This window comes from Triplophysa rosa, unplaced genomic scaffold, assembly GCF_024868665.1.
Source record: "Triplophysa rosa unplaced genomic scaffold, Trosa_1v2 scaffold494, whole genome shotgun sequence".
Taxonomy (NCBI): Eukaryota; Metazoa; Chordata; class Actinopteri; order Cypriniformes; family Nemacheilidae; genus Triplophysa; species Triplophysa rosa.
Window position 1 is genome coordinate 1 of NW_026634501.1, and position 21,792 is coordinate 21,792.

Below are 21,792 nucleotides of genomic sequence, written 5' to 3' on the forward strand. Positions count from 1 at the left end.
TCAATGCCACGTAGAATTAAGGCAGTTCTGAAGGCGAAAGGGGGTCAAACACCGTATTAGTATGGTGTTCCTAATAATCCTTTAGGTGAGTGTATGTGGGTATTTACCTCTGTAGAGGTCATGGAGGTCGGGGGTGAGTGGTTGAACCTGGGACGCTCATTTTAATTTCACATTTAATTTCATTTTGTTCAGTCCTGTTTTCTGTCTTGTACCGTTTTATTTTTTTGTACATGTCACAATTTTTTTTAATGTCTCTGTACGGATACTGGTGCAGCGACACTTTGTGGACTGAAGATGAGCGTGCTTACTCACCCCCATCACGTATACTGAACTGTAAGAAATTATCTTTGCAAAAAGATTATTTTCTATTAAAAAACTACCCTTAACGGAACACAGATATGGATCAAAAGAAGAAAGCAAAGCAGATCATGGATGAAATTAATGTAAAGGTTCAGGCCATCCAGGACACAGACCCCACCATTACTATAATAAAAACTCACATTCTGTAAGTGTTTCAAATATTTATCATTCCTTTGCAACTTTGATAACAGTTTTCTGACATATGCCCTCTGTCATGATGTACAGAGATGCCATTTCAAAGATGGATAAAGACACCAGAAGGAAGGAAACCATTGGGATTTTTGGAAGGACAGGAGAAGGGAAAAGCTCTTTATTGAACGCAGTACTGGGACAGTTTTTACTGCCATCTGGTGGTTTTGGTGCTTGTACAGCTGTTATAACACAGGTGGAGGCAAATCTGAATGACTCCAACTACATAGCAGAGATTGAACTCATTTCTAAAGAGGTTTGTTCGTTGATATAAAATGATTTGTCTTTGATTAAGAAATTCAACCTGAAATAAAGGATTTGCGATGTGTGCTTTGGCAGGAATGGGATGTGGAGTTTGCTCTATCCGATGAAGTTGAGGATAACCAATTAACAGAAATGCTTAAAGAAAGGATCATTGCCCTGTTCGGAGCTGAGGCAGAAGAGAAAACATTAGAGGAGCTGAAGAGAGATGACAAATATACTGAAATTTACAATGTTTTGTCTACCGGAAAGAAGATCATATCACGCAGTGATGTAAGTTACAAAGGTTAAATATTTAAATTGATTAAAATGAAAAAGAACTAAGTACACCTTTCCCTACTTTTGTCTTTCTAAACCACTTGTTCTTGATTATGAGAGCTTTAAGTGATATTAGATTTTGATGTAAGATGCGTTCTTCTTAACTAAAATATTTTTTTGACTCTCTTAACAGCCCACCGAGTTTGCCAGCGCTGTTGTATGTTACTTAGAACATAGTGTAGCAAATGCTGGTGACTGTTTCTGGCCGCTTGTGAAGTGTGTGACGATCAAAATCCCAAACTGTCGTGAACTCTTGGAGCACATTGTCCTTATTGATCTTCCTGGGACTGGAGACTGTGACAAGATCAGAGATGACCTCTGGAAAACTGTAAACATACCGTAACTTTTTGCAATATATTTTTTTAATATCAGTAGATTGTATCATTTTACACCGTGTGTTTATTTTTTAGAAAATAAGAGAGTGCTCCTCTGTGTGGATTGTAAGTGACATCAAGCGAGCGATTACAGACAGAGACCCCTGGGAGATATTACAACACTGTATTGAAGACTTGGGACCTGGAGGAGAATGCAAATACATAAACTTCATCTGTACTAAAACTGATGACATGAAACAAGTGGAATACCTCAGGTGAGAATAAGAAGCTCTTTGTTATCATACTGCATCTTTGCAAAATGAACAAATGAAGCCATTATTATAAAACATTGACTTGTCTTTTACTGATTTTTGTTCAGATCTGTAAGGCTTACCGAGGCCCAGATTTCAGGACACGGTTTGGTAAATTACTACAGCTTATTTTCTCTATTATTTAATTAGTACTGAATATTCAGTGTGTCATCTTAAATGTCTGCTGTCAAAGGGTGTTTAAGAAAGCACAGTACATGCTTTTAGTTTGTGTTAAGGGTATTTATGATTCTCATTCTATCATAGATTGTTCTTTCACAATTATTTTAGTTCACTTACTAGACTACATAGCTATTTTATTGGGTGAACAGTTAGAAAATCAAATGATGTCCAATTAATAAATGTACTTAGTACATTGTTTTTTATTCATATTATACAGAAATTCCATCTAATTCATCTACACGTTTTACTACAATCTCTAATGTTTTGATCTTTGTTTAGGATGTGAAAACAAAGTGCATACTTCATAGAAATGACCTTGCAAAGAAAACAATAAAACTAAAATTGAAAAGTTCTAAAAGTGAGGTAAGTATATATACCATTACAACATTGTAATATATGGTTACTTGTGGAAATCTTTAAATAATCAAAATAATTCAGAAGTCTTTAGAAACATTGTCTTAAAAATAACAAAGGGACACAATTGAGGTGGTCTGATAAGCACGCTGTTGGACACATTCTTTTAAATATGTGACTTTTCACAGGTGCCGCATTTTCTCCCTCATTTTGCCTGTAGTTTCTTACTTCTACCTAAAATCTTTCCAATGCTAGTGCTAAAAATAGCTTGTTTCGCAAATTTCTGTTTGATTAACAATTCCCCATTGATACACTCAACTTTACATCAAAACAATTCTAACTTTTTTTATTACTTCAATGGATACTGTATTATACCTCATATGTAGTGATTATATGTGATCGGCTTATACTTTCATGGTTAAATACTCTATATTCTCTGACATTTGTAACAGTTTTATGTTGATCTGTGTGTTTCCTGGGTTTTGATGGAAGAGCGGTGTGTTTGACTTTGTGATGAAAGTTAGCATGAATTGGTGTGTAGGTTTGAGATGTGTTTATAGTTTTAAGGAAATGATATAATATGTATTTTATAATTTTTAATATGCAGGAATCAAAGGAAAGATTCAACACTGATGTTTTCACTGTAAGCTCCACAGAATACTTTGATCCAGAATCACATCTGAAGCATGTTGAAACAGGTACTGTAACCTATCACGCAAAGAAAAGTGATTATAATGCTGAAATATTTTCAGTACTTAAATAATAAAATACAGTTTAAAATGATCTTGTAGAGATACCTAAACTGAGGGATATCCTGATAAACCTTAACAAGAGCATCAACCAAAAACTGACCAGAGATTACATCAATGAAGCAAAAGGAATTTTGTCCTTGATCCAAAGTGTCCAACTGGATAAAGATAAAAACATGGTATGAATTTCTCATAATAATGTATGCAAATGTGTTTAGACAGATAGCCTACCATTAAATTATGCTGTAATTCCCATATTTGTATAATTGTGTTTTAATAAGACAAAAGCCAGAATCCTCGAGGACCTGCAGACAAACGTAGTGAAGGAACTGAAGCTGCTGGATGATCATTTTGAAGATCTTTATGAGAATCTGAAGCGATGTCTCTCAAAGGGTGTAGAAGAATCAGTGAGATTGTGTGTTAAGACCACACAGGACATGTTATCATCTGTGAGTTGTGTGTAGGTGCAGTTTTCTGCTTTTTAACTGCAGTCATGTCATTTGTTTTATTCATGTCATTTTCTTTCAGGTTCGGCCAAAATCTAACAGAGGATTCCACAAAATCTTTCGAGCCATGTGTGGGAGAGGAGGATTCTACTGGCCAAGAAAATGGAATGAACCTTTAGATTTAAACAAGTGTTTGACCAAACACATGTACGACAGCATTAATGAGGAGTTTGTGTTGATGTTTCCGTAAGTTCCTCTCTTTCAATTTCCCCTGTTAGTTAAGAAATGCTATCAATACAATTTACCAATGTTGGCTCAATTTATTCATATACAAATTATTATATTATTATTAAAATACAAAACATGATCCTTTCTTGAGACTTTCAGGTCAAAGTTAAATGGCCCAGTAGTTATTCAACAGGATTCACTTCACTGTTCTCTGTTAGCTAGAACATTTACTGATAAATGTAAGTGAATGACTATTAGCAGTTGTATTTTATTTACATATGATAGAACAATTTACAAACATGTAAATGTACTAATCACACACAATGAACATTATTAATGAAGATTATTACTCTGTAATACTTGATTCTGATTGGCCAATCGTGACAATCCAAGGTCAGTTTTTTCCTGATAATGACCTCTCGAAACTAATAATGCACAGTGATTCGGGGACTGCGAGTCATGTTGACAGGTCTAGTTTTATATGACTCGTAAATTAAATATTAATGTATTTTTAATAACATACAGTATTTGATATTATATTTACAAATTATTATACCAAACTGAATATTTGTCTCATTTGAATTTAGTGTATTGCCTTAATACTAAAAGTAAATTTACAGAAGGTCTGCATTTGTTATAAATGAGGTAATAAAATATTTCATATTCAATAACTTACTTATGAGGTAAGTAGCTGTCAAGAAACGGGGGGTGGTGAGACACAAGGACAGAGGACCCAGGCGCAGACAGCGGTAAGGGGTTAACAAGACGTTTAATAAATAATAAAGACAAAACCAAAAAAACCCACGAGGGGGTAACATAACAAAACAAGGGAATATAATATCATGACAAGACAGGACTAAGACTAACTAAATTTACATAAGAACTACAGTTAACACATGACATAATTTACAAAATGATAGACTAAATTTGACAAGCCACAGGGACTTACACCACACGAATCAAAATGAACCAGCACAGGACAGAAAACACAAGGGCATTATAAAAGGGATAAATCAAGAGGGGAACAGGTGAAGGGCATGAAACAATAAATGAGCAATAACGAGGAGACGAGAGGGCGGGAACAGAGACGAGACCGGGGAGGGTGTATGGAAGGCCATAAGGGCCAAAATTACCCCTCTCCACATGAAACATGGGGTTCTGTCATGATCCTGCCACTAGACCACGAGAAACATGACATGATGCGGCAGAATCATGACAAGTAGCTGTCTAAAGTAGCTGTGTCAGCTATACTGTACATCATCCCTTAAATAGTATCTGAAGTTTAAAAATAATGTCTGACTAAGCCTCTGATGCACAAAGGCCTTGAAAAAAAGAAAATGCATGTGACTTAAACAGTCCTGGATTGACAAAGATTATGAACGTTTTTAATTAAATTTGACTTGTTTTGCTTCATTTTCTTGGCTCTAGTGTTGATGATAATAACAAAACAGAGAAATCAATGCAGGACAAGCTTGACAAGTTCAGCATCATCCAGTGTTTCTTGCCAACATCTCAAATGCTACATCCTATTCACATCTTCATCCAAACACAGGTGAGCTCTGTTGTCCAGCGTGACTGTTCTTTTATTTGTCCAAACACCGACAGGTAATTCTTATTTTCCAGACACTGTTTTATGCACACTGTGGGGCAAATTATGCTAATAAAGAAAATACACTAGAGAACAGGTTTCTGTCTTTTCCAAGAGAGGAAAGTTTATAATCAGCACAACAAAGTCTCTTAACATGTATTTATATAGATGAATCTCAGCAGCTAGTAAAACAAGAATATAGGTTAATCAAAGATTGTAATCGATTCGAGTCCAATAAGATTTTGGGCTGTGATATAAGGGGACAAAGCTTGTTTGAAAAAGCTGAAGAAAGTTTTGTACATTTGCACTAATTAAAAAAATACTTTGAACCCTCTAACAGGAAACCAAACTGAAGGCATCACTCAGCAGAGTCATCGTAGAAAAGAAAAAGGAAATCTACTTAATAATCTATACAGCCATTGAGAGGAAAATGGCTCCGGGCTACAAGAGTAAACCACCATTAATATCCACATAAACATAGACACAGTTTTTTATAAAAGAATTACATCTTAAAATCTGTTAGTTTAAAGGCCAAACAAGAAAGTTTTTTATTTTCAATGTTCTGATGTTTCTTTGTGTAAAAGAACACGAATGAATATGAAATGTTGATTTCTACAGAAGCTGCAGGGAAAAAAGGAGGAGGAGCCATGCAGAAGATGGAAAATGCAATAATGGAAACAATCGAGGAGTTAAAACCTCAAATGTTCAATGAGGCAAAAGTAGAAATGCTTGAGACGTTCAATAACTTGAAGGTGTTTTTTTTGTCACACTTATGAATTATGAATGTCACAAATTCTGGCTGATGAGTTTGATACATAAACGTTATGATCATGCTCTTGAAATATACTCTAAATCATGTACCTTCCCAACTATCTTGTGCACAAACAGCTGCATATAATGAAAACTCTTGAATCAGAGCTGAAGAGTTCAGTGAAGCGCTCGCTTTCACAAATCAGCAAATTCAACCTCTTGGGTAAGAGACATTATTTGAATAAAAATCAATTTTAATAAATGATCATGAGGATTGACTAATTATCTTGAATAGTTGATTAATCAAATCAACCACAAATATTCATATGTTTCAAGCTGAAATTCTTCATGTGTTTTGTCTAGATGTCACCGGAGAGATTCAAGAGCTAGAGAAACTATCAGCAGCAGTTTAAGGTCAAGCAGGAGCCCGTTCTTCCCCAGAAAATGACCCCATAGGTAGTTTGCGGGGTTTCCAGATCTGTGTAATAAAACCAGTCCAATGACCAATCAAAACTGGCCTTATGACCTCAGCCCAAATAGCAAAGCTCAAAATATGTCACTCCCATACCTGAAATGCACTTTTTACAGTCACTTATGCATTACACAAAATTTCTTGTATAGTAGTAATCACAAACATGGTTTGCTTTCATAAATAACTTAATCTTCCCCTAAGAATGATAGCTAATGAACAAAGCATTTTAAGCGTTTTACTATCTAAACGAAACTTGGCAATGGAAAAGCGGTTGCTATAGTTACACTATAGAACATAACTATTATTTACTTCAATGGACCACAAATGTAACATTACAGCTACTAAAAATATTTGAGTTATGGACAATTTAATTACAGGAAACAAAATTCTGTGAATAATCGTGTGTCGTCACATCAATCAATCGTCTCCAAGAGAGTATTTCTATTTCTAAAAATGTGTTTGGTTACTTCCTCCTCCTCAATGAACATGATTGAGACTTAAGGAAGCTTCCTTAATATTTTTACGTTAGAATAGTTACTAAGGAGTTTGTAGCAGCACATAACAGAACTTAAGGGAACTTTAGCAATTAAGGATAAATATGAATTGACAGCCTCCAGACTCCTTTATTGTTAACTTAAAGGTTTTCATGCAACCGTGCACTGAATTGTCTGTATATTACAAGGGAAATTCTGACTTGAGAGTACAAACATTTGTGTTGAATTAATTTATTTCAACATTTCACATTAGATTATTTAATTTAATTTATCATTCATTCCATTATATATGTTCTAACCTTTACACATTTTTTGTTTCATTCATTTATCATATATTTCTTACTTTACCATTTGTTATTCTTATTCTTCATTACGGTTGCATATGTTGGACGCTGTATTGTCTTTATTAGATATGGGTCTCCATCTCGTCATAAGAAAATGTTTTGAAGCCATATTTTTTTCCACTATCTTACATTATAATACATTCCATTCAATCGATTGAGCATTGAAGCTAAACTCAGATTATTCTTCGTTTCTTGTCTGATATTCTGTCCTGCATCTCTACCAACTGAGTTGATATCTCTGTGTAATGGACATTGTACATGTGTGTGTTTCTAACACAATTTTTTCAATATCCAGTTTGCAAAATGTACTTTTCCATTTATGCATGTGGCAGATGCTTTTATCCAAAGTGAATTATAGTGTAAGGTATTCATTTATGTGTGGTCGCTGGGATATAACCCTTTGGATAAAACCCATTTTTTATTATATGTTGAGTGTTTTAAAAAGATGAAAAATGTTAATGTCTTTGTAACAACAGAGTTTAGTATGTGAAGGGAACTGTGGGGTCTTAAGGGTGACTGTATACTTTAAAATAAGACAAATGAGCAAAATGTGTCTGTTATTGTGTATTGTTATTAAATGTGCTTTTGGTGAATTTAGGCATTTAAAATTTTCAAATGAAGTAAATAAGACTAATACAGAAAAAATACCTGATAAAAACATGAAGCTTTAAAATAAAATCAGTTTTATCACATGTCTTCATGTCTTTTTTAAAGTCCTGTTTTGTAGTTTAGTCCATGGTAGACTTTTGTTTTGGTCATCTTTTGATGTGACCCCTCCAGGCATGTGCAGAGGGGGACGCCGGAGGATGCTTGAGCACCTGCCCCTTTGGCTCTTAATGCCCAAAGTGCCCTTTTGTCAAGGCAATTTTTTGGGGGGTATAAACTTTTAGGCAGTGACTTGAACGCTTGATTAAAGAGACGAATCTTTAATCTGTGAAAGTCAAGGGTTCTTTATGAAACCATACAACCTGACCTTTAGGAACCTTTATTTTTAAGAAGTCACCATTCTTTTGCCTGCTCATAGGTGGCTGCAAGATATGCAAATATATAAGAGTACTTAATTGAAAAAGAAACCGTAAGATGTCTTAGAAAGTTGAACATTATGATCAATATGAAACATTGTTAAATACTGTTTGCTTGAGAAAAGTTACTACAGTTGTGCACGCTTCATCATGATTTGTACAATCGCTGTAAAAAAGGTGCAATCTTACAGGTATGTAATCTATTTGACACAAGTGTGTACATGGTTCATGTATATTTCATATGTATATCTGATTTCTCACTTGGGAATTGCTGAACTTCTATTCTGCTAACACAAGTGTGAGATTGCTATTGCCTGGTACACAGTTTCATCTCTTTCATGCAGCAAAACAGGCCTACGTGGCACCTGTACGTGTTCACAGTTCACACCAAAAGTTGGGGTATAAGAAAAGAATGTAGAGAACAGAGAGAGTTCTCTGTGCAGACTGATGTTTGTCACTCTGTCTTGAGATTGATCCTGTTTGCAAGCATGATCCTGCATTGTAATTTAAGGGCTCACTTCTACATGTCTTTAAACTGATACATTCATTCTTTAGATGGACATAAACCTAACATATAAACAGTCAATGAATATTATAAATGTTATATTTACACTAACATAATATATGTACACTAATATATACATATATAATAATAAGTATTATAATGTAAAATAAATCAGTTTGAAAAGTGAAGTCGTATTAATGCATGAATAAGTATTATTCATACCATACGATCCCTCTCCTGTCATTTGTCTACTTTGCACTACTTCCGGGTACAACCTCTTCCTCCCGCCAAATTCCATACCATAAGTCAACCTGAGTTGGGTAGGTTTCCTTTTATCAGTTTACACTATTTACAAGTCATAAATGGTTTAATGTACAAGATGACATTGACAGTAGTGGTAGGTTTAGTTTTTTTGTAAAAAAAAAAAAACCTATGCTAGATATTTTTACGACGAGCGATGCTATTTAAGCCATAATCAATCCATTACATAGACTATCTTTGTCCCGCAGGCAGGCGTCAAACTAGGGCTGTGCAAATATATCAATATAACAAACTATCGGAATAATTTTGTCCGATAGTGTACCGATAGTCCAACCTCTACTATCTATCGATACATTTTTTAAATCACGTTTTAATGTAATATAGGTACATACAGCCATTGTCTCATGCGGGAGCGGGCATGGCGCTCCAGCTTCCAGACGCGCGTGGGTGCGCTTTGATTTTAATGATACGTGTTTAGAGCGCGCATATAAACGCGTTCATTGCGATTTCACGGATGCGCGATGTGGAGCAAAGGCACAGAGCTTTTTTTAAATGGACGGTCAATGAGGATATTGCTGCGGGTGACAAGACTGTAAAGTTGCGAAAGTGAAACTATCCACGTGCTCCCTTTTCAAACAATAACCGAGTAATTTAATATTCCGTCTCCTAAAATGCAATCTAAAGTTGAATACTGTCAAACTGGACAGCAGCCAAAACAACCCTGCTGAAAAAACAACAGAACCCTGCCCAAAACACTATAGAATATTTAATGGTTATAATGGTTATGGGAATTGTGTTGGTCTTAATGGAAACTATAATAGTGTCTACTGGAATTTAATGGATTCTATTGGTGGGATGTTAAAAATGTATCATATTGAAATATATTTCAACAGGGCTGGGCTGTACATACTATATATATATATATATGTCGGACGTGCTACGAAAAAATCGGTCTGTGCGAAGAATAAATTTACCAGTGTAGCATGCGTGCAATACAGTTTTGCAAGTGCATTAGACAGAGCAGCAGGCACGTTGGTGGTGTTTTCTTTCAATAAATCAATGCTGTTTGACACACTTTAACATCTGTCTGTCTGTTTTACAAATATTTAGCCAATGAAAGGTATTAAAATTTTGTTCTTATTTCCAAATACACTAACATTGACCTCCCTGTTCTTCCCATATATGAAATGTGGCAGCAGTCTTTCAGTGACATGCTTCCAGGCTTCATTAAGACTTCATAATGTCCTTCGTTAAGGTTGAGGGTTGTGATGACTGTAAGATGAGTGAAGAGGGTGATGAAGACAGCAGGAGTGTTGAAGATCGGTGAGAATTACACAAGTGTCATAAAAATTTGTCTTGACAAAAGACAAAAAAAAAATGAAATTCTTCTAACCATCATTAGTTTAGTCTGGTGGGTGTCTTTAATATTATGATGATATCATGTCTAGACAAATTTAAATTAAGTTGAAATGTCAGAATGTTGTATGGGGGCTAAAGAATATAAAGTGATGTAGATTAGCACAGAATTTAAACAATGGCTTAGTAGGTTTCTTCATAAAAAACAGTGTTAATAAGACATTAACGTTTTGAACACTGAGTTTAGTATGCCCAACGTCATGCTTCTTAGCTGCAGTGTGAGTACTATAATCTGTTATTATGGACTTTAAAATTATATGCTTGTGCTGTCAGTGTGCTCAACAGGGCTAAATGTTCTACTAATATGAGCCTATTAAAGATTTGTAATTTCATAGAATAAATGTTTTTGACTGAAATCGTTACAATGTTCAGTGTACTCTGTAAAACAGAAAACTAATGCAAATCTGGAGTTTGTAATCATCTAAAAAAATATTTTGTTTTTATTACTAGACCGAATTTTGCTGTTGTTACCTTGGAAGATACAGATGAAATGATGGTAATGCCACCAAAATGGTTAAACACAGACAAGACGCAATGTCAATGGCCCCCATTCAGATCACCAGAGAAGTTAATGGAAGCTGTTAGAGACAGGCTTGAACCTTCAACAGCAGGAAAACCATGGGAGATGTTAAATATATTCCTTCATAAAGAACATGGTAACACGGTTTTAAAATTATACAATGAACTTGTTCATGTTTTATGATTCGTAACATAACACAATCATTTACTGTCTTTCTGCAGACACTTTTGAGGAGGCTATAAAGAAACAAGAAGAACTAAAAGCACAGAAAGATGGGTAAGTGTGTACCTATAACAGGCAACAGTATCATCAAGATCATTCTGGGGTTAAAAAGAAGTTCTGTCAGGACCACTACCGTCAAAGGTTTAAACAGTAGCAGTATTTAAGGTTGGCGGAATGAAACTGTTCTGGGCAAACTCTCTGCCTGTCCGTGCAGCCTTGCATGAACAGAGCAGGAGTGCAGCAATAATAATATCCCCCCACATGGGAAACCAGAACAATTTTCAAAACAGTGATATACATCCCTTGCACAATAGTGATATGCAAAATTAATATACTAAAATGACATCATCTAAAAGAGCATCCATACCTGTCAGAAGGGAAAATAAATAAAAATCAGGACGCATGCAGGATAAAATTAAAGGTTGCCTGATAGTAGGGGTGTTCGATTACGGGTTTTTTTGGAGTCGACTCCAATTCTCGACTCCCACTTTTGGATGGAATCGATACTTCGACTCAATTTACTGTCACTGTATACAAAAATATAAAATAAATGAATGTAACTTCACAAGCTTTAGGAACTTTTGACTGGCAACCAAACTCCAATGTCACTAGCAAATACACCTGCATTTGTACAACGAACACCATCACAGAGAGTTTTTTGTGCTGCCCCCTTTCTGGTCCTAAACCCATGTGGTCTAATCGTATATGAACGTAGACATATAGAATCAAGTCCGGTCGGGCAAGTAAAATTCTTTCTCACTTGCCCATACAAAACATTTACTTGTCCCGGACAAGCGTTAATGTCAAGCCCTGCATAAACGATGCAAAGCTTAGGCATTTTGAGTCTGTGATAGTGAATTCCTAGTAGAAAATCACTTCCTGCTCTCCATCTGCATCTCGCGTATCATCAGAACCACATGTCTGCGAACAAGCTTTGAGGTGTTTATTAGGATTTACTGAAATTTGCACTGGTATTCTGTTTCAAACCACCAAACCCAAAAACACATTTTTGGCTAGATTATGTCTGAAAAACATCACATACAGTATGTTTGTTCTACAATTTTAGAACAAAGTAGTATATATTTGGTTTGAAGTGTATTGAGGCCTTTATTCTTGAGGCAGAGATTCTTTATGTGTTAAATAATACAGTGCTTGCTATCTACAAAAAAAACCTTGAGTGTACTTTATCACTAAATCAACGCATCTTTTCGTTCATGTGTATACTTTTTGAATTTTAAGACTTTATTTTCAAGAACAGAAACATATTAGAAACATTATCATTCATAACTTGTTTTTCATTTTTTACATGATTTTATAATAATATATTGTTCACTGATGTAAAACTAGAAATTAGTCAACATATATTCTTTCTGTTATTCACACAGTATGTATGCAGTCGTTACCCTGCTAGACTCAAATGAGCTGACTGTGATACCAGCGAACTGGTTAAAGACACAGTGTTACTGGCCTCCATTCAAGACACCAGAGAAGTGCTTAGAAGCTGTAAAAAACAGACTTGAACCTGCCAAGAGAAAAAGTCATTGGGAGCTATTGAATACGGTTCTTCATGGAGAATATGGTAAAGGTTTAAATTTGACTTTTTATGTGTTTTTTTATGAGGTTAATAAAATGAGACCGTTGAAGAAAAATTGATGAAGCAGAGGGCACAACATTAGTAACTTATCTCAAGCAAACCTTTGAATAGTATTTAACAACGTTTCATATTGATCATCAAGTAATGTTCAACTTTCTAAGATATCTTACGGTTTCTTTTTCAAAAAATTACTCAAATAATATAATTGCATGCGTATCTTGCAGCCACCTTTCAGCAGGCTAAAGAGAAACAAGAAGCAATTAGTGAGCAGATGGAACGGTAAGTAATAAACATTTGGATTCTTTAAGTTTATTACAGTATATTCCTTGCATACAATTGCTTTAAATCATATAATTTTATAACTTACGAATATATATGTATATATATTTAGGCCCTCTACCTCTCTTTGGTCTTTTGAAAAACTAAAAACAAACAATCCATCGACACCGCATACATCACCCTCCACTCAAACCTTTGGTGAGATAACAGATTTTCTCGGAATCAAGTAAATCAATCCTGAGATTAATGTCTTTTTGAATTCTGACGTGTAAATATCTTGTTGTTCGACCAGAGTACAGATCTTCTGTTTGTTTAAAATTAAACTTGTATTGCAGCTTTTAGAAAATTATTGATGATTATACATTCTTGAACAGGTATTAAAAGAAAACGTGATAAGTCACCAGATATTACAGTGCGGCCACTGCTAACCACAGGCAAGTAAATTTTGAATTTGATACTTACTGTACAAAAACAATAGAATAAGGTAAGCAGTGGTTCTCAACTCTGGCCCGCGAGATCCACTTTCCTGCTGAGTTTAGCCCCAACTCTGATAAAACACCTGAAGAGGCTAATCATTGACTTCAGGAACAGACGCGTTCAACTTAATGTTGGGCTGCGCAGATTGTTTGGCATTTCGCATTAAAGTACCGCGAGAGCGATTCAAATGCCTACCGAGCAATCTGCACTTGAATCACTATCGCGGTACTTAAATGTCATACGCTGATAGATTTGCGCAGCGTGGCATTAAGTTGAACGCATCTATTCCTAAAGATGCTGATTAGCTTGTTCAGGTGTTTCATATCAGAGTTGGGGCTAAACTCTGCAGGAAAATGTATCTCGAGGGCCAGAGTTGAGAACCACTGAGGTAGAGTATGTTTAATGTCTTTTTTATTAGAAATAGTCACTTCTAGTTAGGTGGCACATCCCATGGGCATATGTGGGTATTTACCTGAAATTTTCCTGTGTAGAGGTCATGCAGTTAGGAGGTGAGTAGTTGAATCTGGGCGGCTCACTTTCTGTTGATCATTACTTTAAATCAGTGGTCACCAACCCTGCTCCTGGACATCGACCGTCCTGAAGATTTCAGCTCTAACCCCAATCAAACACACCTGAACTATCTAATCAAGGTGTTCAGGTTTGCTTGACAATTACAGACAGGTGTGCTGAAGCAGGGTCGGAGCTGCAGTCTGCAGGACGGTCGATCTCCAGGAACAGGGTTGGTGACCACTGCTTTAAATTGTATTTCTCGTTTATTTACTTTAGTTCATATTTGACTAACTTATTCATATTTGATCTCATATTTATATAGTCTTGTGCTGTATTATTTTTGTTGTTCATGTCACTTTTCATTTTCAACACTTTAATCCCCTCAATGGATACAATTAGTCGACCGAACATGAGCGTCCTTACTCACCTCCATCACGTGTAACGTAGGCTACTGTAAGAAATTATCTGTGCAAAAATATTCTTTTCTATTATAAAAATACCCTTAATGGAACACAGATATGGACCCAATGAAGAAAGCAAAGCAGATCATGGAAGAAATTAAAGTAGAAGTTCAGGCCATCCAGGACACAGACCCCACCATTACTACAATAAAAACTTATATTCTGAAAGTGTTTTAAATATTTATGATTCATTTTTTAAAACCGTTTACCAATATTTGCTGTCTATCATGATACACAGAGATGCCTTTTCAAAGATGGATAAAGACACCAGAAGGAAGGCAACCATTGGGATTTTTGGAAGGACAGGAGAAGGGAAAAGCTCTTTATTGAACGCAGTACTGGGACAGTTTTTACTGCCATCTGGTGGTTTTGGTGCTTGTACAGCTGTTATAACACAGGTGGAGGCAAATCTGAATGACTCTAACTACATAGCAGAGATTGAACTCATTTCTAAAGAGGTTTGTTCATTCATGTACTGTATATTTAGTGAGATAAACAGTACCTACTCAAAACAGACAGAAATAATGGATTTGGGATGTGTGCTCTTGCAGGAATGGGAAAGTGAGATTGCTTCACCAGGTAAAGGTGAGGATAACCAATTAACAGAAATGATTAAAGAAAGGATCATTGCCCTGTATGGAGCTGATGCTGAGAATAAAACATTAGAGGAGCTGAAGAGAGATGACAAATATACTGAAATTTACAATGTTTTGTCGGATGGAAAGAAGAAAATATCAAGCAGTGATGTAAGTTTTGAGGAGAAATAATTCATAATAAACAGAAATGATAATGAATGTAAATGTATAGAAAAGAACTGTACTGTAAGATTAAGATGAACTTTATTGTCCATTCTGTTTGTCCCAGAGCGGAAAATTATCTTTGACACTGGCGGCATAAATGCATATATATAGACATAAACAATACACATATCACCACAAACACAAAATTAAACAAGATCAACCAGCTAAATAAAATTTCCAAATAAAAAATAGAATACACACATATAATAAAAAAATCTCTCACATCACTTCAAGAAATTATACGGTTTAAAATAATCACTGCTATTGGAAGAAATTATTTTTCATTTACGTTTCTTTGGCCAAAGGGATTGTTTATCCCAGTGCAGTATCACTTCAATATCATAAGAATCAAAATGGGTTCTAAATATTGCATTATTTTGAGTTAAGCAGTAAGGTAGATGCTCAAAATGAAAAACTGTTTTTCAGATTTCACTACATTACCAAAACAAGACCCACTGTAGGAACGCAAAGCAACAAAAGTATACTTTTCATTAGCCAGGCTCTACTTTTGTCTTTATAAAGCATTTGTTTTTTATTCTTTATAAAAGATTATGAATAAGGCATTAAAATAATGTTGCTTTCTTCTCACTTTTGTTGTATATTGTAAAATACATTCTTCATGTATGATTTTTATCAATTTAATATTAAATCTATTTTTTTACTCCTTTTTTTACAGCCCTCAGAGTTTGTCAGCTCTGTCGGTCGTTACTTGGAACATAATTTAGCAAATCCTGGTGGCTGGTACTGGCCGCTTGTGAAGTGTGTGACGATCAAAATCCCAAACTGTCGTGAACTCTTGGAGCACATTGTCCTTGTTGATCTGCCTGGTACTGGAGACTGTGACAAGATCAGAGATGACCTCTGGAAAACTGTAAACTTTTACAATATAATTTTCAAGAACGCTTTAACAGTAAAGTATATTATTTTACTCTGTTTATATATATATATTTTTTAGAAAATAAGAGAGTGCTCCTCTGTGTGGATTGTAAGTGACATCAAGCGAGCAGTTACAGACAGAGACCCCTGGGAGATATTACAACACTGTATTGAAGACTTGGGACCTGGAGGAGAATGCAAATACATAAACTTCATCTGTACTAAAACTGATGACATGAAACCAGCAGAACACCTCAGGTTACAATAAGAAGCTCTTTGTCATTAAACTGCATATTTACACAATAAAGTAAAATTATTATAAAACATTGACTTTTTTATTTACTCTTAATTTCTATTTAGATCTACAAAGCTTACTGAGGCCCAGACTCCAGGACATAGTTTGGTAAATCAGAAAACTACAGCTTATTTTATCATTTACTTTATTGATAGACTTGGGGTTTTTAAGAAGTGAACATTTAATGTGTCGTTTTATCAGTTGCCATTGACTGTTTAGTAAAGCACAAGACATGCCTTTAGTGTTTGTTTGGGTATGTATGATTGTCAGTTTGTCAAAGATTTTACTGTGCTTGGCTACAGAGCTGTTCTGACAGAATTAGAACATCAAATGATGTTCAGTTAATAAATGTAATGTACATAATGTATTAGTAGTATTTTACTGAATCACATAAAAATATTTGGATTATACATAAATTTCATTCACATGTTTTTCTACAATCTCTAATGCTTTGGTCATTGTTTAGGATGTGAAAACAAAGTGCATAGTTGATCGAAACAACCTGGCAAAGAGAACAATAAAACAAAAGTTATACAGTTCTAAAAGTGAGGTATGTATGTATCATTATAGCACTATAATGTATAGTTACTTCTTGTGGAAAACTTTAAATAACAAAAATATGCCATTTACATGCAGTATATCTGACTTTGCAGGTGCTTCTCCCCTTTTTTTCTCTCTCAGTTTATTTGACCTAAATTCTTTCTAATGGTAGTGCACAAACCTGTTTAATTAAATTGACTAACAATTCACATTTGATTAAATGTTTAATAATTATTATCTTGATGTAAGGTTATGATTATATCAATATTTTGTTTCTTGGATTAGCATAAATTGACACTGTTTTATACTTTATATAATATGCAGTGATTATATGTGATTGGTTTATACTTCATGGTTAAATATTCTATTTCCAGGTTTCACAGACCAAAATGAGTGTTTGTGCTGTCTTAAATAACTTTCCCTCACATTTCCTAAAATGTCAGTGCCTTTGTTTTGTCTCAAGATGCACACTAGTATATGTTTATTTTTCTAAGGCATTTTAAAAGTGATTTAAATATCCTAATTTAAGGCATAATCCTGGCTAAGCTAAGGCTTGTCTGTGAAACTGAGCCTATATTTTCTGAATTTTGAATCGATGAATTGTTTTAAATTCATCTGTGTCCTGGATCGGTCTGTGTGTTTCCGGGTTTTGTGTGTCATTTGAAGTTTGATTTTGACAGAAGAGTTTGTTTGTAGGTGTGTTTGATTTTGTGATAAAAGTTAAAATTTGCATGAAATATTGTGTATGTGTTTCTAGTTTTAAAGACATGATATATGTATTTTATAATTTTTAATATGCAGGAATCAAAGGAAAGATTCATCACTGATGTTTTCACTGTAAGCTCCACAGCATATTTTGATGAAAATTCACACCTGGAACCTTCTGAAACAGGTACTGTACCTATCACGCAAAGAAAGTGTGCCGTTTTATTATTCTGAAATATTCTCATTATTTAAATAATGGAATACATTACAATGATCTTGTAGAGATACCTAAACTGAGGGATATCCTCATAAACCTTAACAAGAGCATCAACCAAAAACTGACCAGAGATTATATCAATGAAGCAAAAGGAGTTTTGTCCTTGATCCAAAGTGTCCAACTGGATAAAGAGAAAAACATGGTATGAATCAGAATTGCTGATACTTCATATGCAAATGTGTTTAGAAAGCTGGCAATTTATTCTCAAATTTTTTTTGTATTATTGTTTGTTCTAATAAGAAAAAAGTCATTGAGGACCTGCAGACAAACATAGTGAAGGAACTGAAGCTGCTGGATGGTCATTTTGAAGATCTTTATGAGACTCTGAAGCGATGTCTCTCAAAGGGTGTAGAAGAATCAGTGAGATCGTGTGTTAATACCACACAGGACATGTTATCATCTGTAAGTGTTTGATTGTGGAGGTTATGTATAGGTGCAGATTTCTGCTTTCTAAGTGCAGTCATGTTTTACTTTTAGGTTCGGCCAAAGGGTAACAGAGGATTCCACAAAATCTTTCGAGCCATGTGTGGGAGAGGAGGATTCTACTGGCCAAGAAAATGGAATGAACCTTTAGATTTAAACAAGTGTTTGACCAAACACATGTACGACAACATTAATGAGGAGTTTGTGTTGATGTTTCCGTAAGTTCCTCTCTTTCAATTTCCCCTGACGTTTGAAAATAATGTCTGAATAAGCCCTTGATGCAAAAAGAAAATGATGTGACACAGTGAAACAGTTACAATGTTTTTTAATCAAATTTGACAGTGTTAATGATAATGACAAGAGAACAGAGAAATCAATACAAGACAAGCTTGACAAGTTCAGCATCATCCAGTGTTTCTTCTCAACAACACCTATGCCACATCCTATTCACATCTTCATCCAAACACAGGTTAGTGCTGTTGCAGAACAGACTGAAGCAGTTCTGGAAAAAGGCATTCATCGAATGCAGTATAGGAGAATAGTGTGTCTGTGGGCTGTGAAATAAGACGACAAAGCTTGTTTGAAAAAGCTGGAGAAAGTTTTGGGCACATTTGCAATGTTTAAACATTATTACTCTGAACCCTCTAACAGGAAACCAAACTGAAGGCATCACTCAGCAGAGTCATCGTAGAGAAGAAGAAGGAAATCTACTCATCAATCTATACAACCATTCAGAAGAACATGGCTCCTGGCTACAAGAGTAAACCACCATTACCATCCACCTAAACACAGACACAGTTTATAAGTTGTCCCAATAGAGTTGTTTGTAAAATCTGTGTAAAATTGTATTATTTTATTTCTATATTTTATATCATACATTTATAGATGATGCAATATAATTTTTATCCTGATGTGTTTTAATGTTCTGATGTTTTTTATGTGAAAGAACATGAATGAATATGAAATGTTATTTTCTACAGGAGCTGCAGAGGAGACAGGAGATGGAGCCATGCAGAGGATGGAAAATGCAACAATAGAAACAATTGAACAGTTAAAACATCAAATGTTCAATGAGGCAAAAGTGAAAGCACTTGACGCATTCAATGAATTGAAGGTATTTCTTTGTCATTTTCATGAATAATGACTGTCACAAATACTAGCTTTTGTGTTTGTTACGTAACATTTAAATCAATATTTGTGATCCTAAAGTTCGTGAAATATACTGCATGTATGTACTGTACCTTCCTAACTATCTTGTGCACAAACAGTTGCATATAATGAAAACTCTTGAATCAGAACTGAAGAGATCAGTGAAGCGCTCGCTTTCACATACCAGTAAAACCACTCTGTTGGGTAAGAGACAATTTCACTGTTAACTTAAATAAAAAGATCATAAGTATTGACTAATCATTCTGAATTGCTGATGAATCACAAATATTCAGATGTTTCAGCTGAAATTCATCATGTGTTTTGTCTAGATGTGTCCAGAGAGATTCAAGAGCTGGAGGCACTATCACAGCAGCTGCACACTTAAAGAGTACATTCCTCGAGATCATAAAAAATACATTTCATGAAGTGTTTAATTTTGCCGTGTTTGAATGTAAGCAATCTGCCAAGTTGTAAATCCGAAGGTGAACGAATAACAAAGTTATTAGCTTATAAAAAAGGTAATCGACTCTGAATCACGCGAACAAGCCATGACCTGTCCGAATCTTTAACCACAATGTACCTACGTCACTAGAAAAATCCCCGCCTACTGACTGCGAAAACTTAACTCTCTCCTCCCCAAACACTGTACTAGCTCGTTCGTGACGTGTGCATCATGTCTAAGAGAAGCTGTGTTCTATGTAGTGAAACTAAGTCAGTCTTATTTTCACTACCAAAGGAAGAACTTCTGAGGAAAAAATGGTTACTATTTATTTTTCAAACGACACCAAAGCAGTATAAACCGAACGTTTTACTTTGCGCGCGTCATTTTACCGAAGATTGCTTCATCAATCTTGGCGCCTTTACTGCAGGATACATTAAACGTCTTTCCTTAAAAGATGTTGCAATACCAACTTTATTTGGACCTGTAAGCTCCACCGAATCACAACCTGTAAGTGTGACTCTTTATTTTTGTCTTTACTTAAAATTAAATTTGTGTGACGTTATCTCATGTCTGTGTTTAGCTAACGTTACCGTTATTTTTGGGGTTGTTACTGTTTGTTTACCTAACGTTAGCTATAAACTCGTTGCGCTAATGTAAGTGTTCAACCATATTAACTCGCAAAGTCTTTATTTCAAGAACTGCGTGGTGTACTATAGTTATAATAACATCTGAAGATACGAACACCGTACACTGTATGCCGTGATAACTAACTGTTACAAGAGAAGTGTCTAAAACAGTCCTTTTTCTTACTGGCATCTGTATAAGGATTAAAGAATGATTCGTCAGACTCGGGCTCGAACTGGTAAGGTAAAATCGACGCCATCTCTCTCTATACACTGTTAATATCCAACCACCTGCAAACCGTAATACAGCAGTAATGATAGGCGGTCCATTTGCGACACATGCTGAACGCGTTTGACCAATCACAGCAGACTAGACCATTTGACCAATCACAGCAGACTAGACCATCTGACCAATCACAGCAGACTACACTATCTGACCAATCAGATCAGACTACGCTGGCGGAAAGGCGGAGATTACACAGATGAATCGCGGAACGAATCATTTGAGAGTCAGTCAAGAAGTAAGGTAATAAAAACTGCTTATTATTACGAAATAATAGTATTTTTACATCATGTATGTACATAAACTTGTTGTCGGACACTCCATAAACCAAAATAAGCCCTTAAAAATATTGAGGAATGTACTCTTTAAGCATAAAAGATCAGAAAAGCACCAGGCCAGACAATGTCTCACTCCTGCCTGAAATCTGTGCGGAGCAGCTGTCGCCCATCTTCACTAATATTTTTAACAGATCTTTGGAGCAGTGTGAAGTCCCTTCATGCTTCAAACGCTCCACCATCATCCCTGTACAGAAGAAACCCAAAATATCTGGACTTAATGACTACAGGCCTGTTGCTTTAACATCTGTGGTCATGAAGTCATTTGAGAGACTTGTACTGGCCCACCTGAAGGACATCACCAGACCACTTCTTGATCCCCTCCAGTTTGCTTACCGAGCAAACAGGTCTGTGGACGATGCAGTAAACATGGGACTGCATTACATCCTACAACACCTAGACAGACCAGGGACTTACGT

At 35.3% G+C, this 21,792-nt stretch overlaps 2 protein-coding genes across 3 annotated transcripts; both read left to right on the forward strand.

The window, feature by feature from the left end:
• The first annotated feature begins 361 nt into the window (after positions 1-361).
• Positions 362-8,040, forward strand: LOC130550955 (nuclear GTPase SLIP-GC-like). The gene is made up of 16 exons (XM_057328492.1): positions 362-505; positions 586-805; positions 889-1,083; positions 1,262-1,456; positions 1,539-1,717; positions 1,822-1,864; positions 2,213-2,296; positions 2,895-2,985; positions 3,079-3,215; positions 3,318-3,485; positions 3,565-3,728; positions 5,139-5,262; positions 5,639-5,747; positions 5,917-6,050; positions 6,187-6,271; positions 6,412-8,040. The coding sequence occupies exons 1-16, from the start codon at positions 399-401 to the stop codon at positions 6,459-6,461; spliced, it is 2,085 nt and encodes a 694-aa protein (XP_057184475.1). The 5' UTR covers positions 362-398; the 3' UTR covers positions 6,462-8,040.
• A 5,281-nt stretch (positions 8,041-13,321) lies between these two features.
• On the forward strand, positions 13,322-20,728 carry LOC130550956 (nuclear GTPase SLIP-GC-like). Of its 2 annotated transcripts, XM_057328494.1 has the most exons (17): positions 13,322-13,375; positions 13,552-13,611; positions 14,864-15,083; positions 15,177-15,371; positions 16,102-16,296; positions 16,381-16,559; positions 16,662-16,704; positions 17,063-17,146; positions 17,938-18,028; positions 18,124-18,260; positions 18,359-18,520; positions 18,596-18,759; positions 18,884-19,010; positions 19,193-19,301; positions 19,522-19,655; positions 19,810-19,894; positions 20,020-20,728. In XM_057328494.1, the coding sequence occupies exons 3-17, from the start codon at positions 14,880-14,882 to the stop codon at positions 20,073-20,075; spliced, it is 1,965 nt and encodes a 654-aa protein (XP_057184477.1). In that variant the 5' UTR covers positions 13,322-13,375; positions 13,552-13,611; positions 14,864-14,879; the 3' UTR covers positions 20,076-20,728. The 2 variants fall into 2 exon arrangements, with proteins under 2 accessions (XP_057184477.1, XP_057184476.1); XM_057328493.1 differs by lacking the exons at positions 13,322-13,375; positions 13,552-13,611 and having other exon boundaries at positions 14,749-15,083.
• Positions 20,729-21,792: the final 1,064 nt, after the last annotated feature.

Bases quoted from the DNA above. Each gene is read 5' to 3' on its own strand.
- LOC130550955 (XM_057328492.1), top strand. From the start codon at position 399: ATGGATCAAAAGAAGAAAGCAAAGCAGATCATGGATGAAATTAATGTA. The intron at 506-585 runs GTAAGTGTTTCA...CATGATGTACAG, and splicing joins ATAATAAAAACTCACATTCT to AGATGCCATTTCAAAGATGG. The intron at 806-888 runs GTTTGTTCGTTG...GTGCTTTGGCAG, and splicing joins TTGAACTCATTTCTAAAGAG to GAATGGGATGTGGAGTTTGC.
- LOC130550956 (XM_057328493.1), top strand. From the start codon at position 14,853: ATGATACACAGAGATGCCTTTTCAAAGATGGATAAAGACACCAGAAGG. The intron at 19,656-19,809 runs GTATTTCTTTGT...GTGCACAAACAG, and splicing joins ACGCATTCAATGAATTGAAG to TTGCATATAATGAAAACTCT. The intron at 19,895-20,019 runs GTAAGAGACAAT...TGTTTTGTCTAG, and splicing joins CAGTAAAACCACTCTGTTGG to ATGTGTCCAGAGAGATTCAA.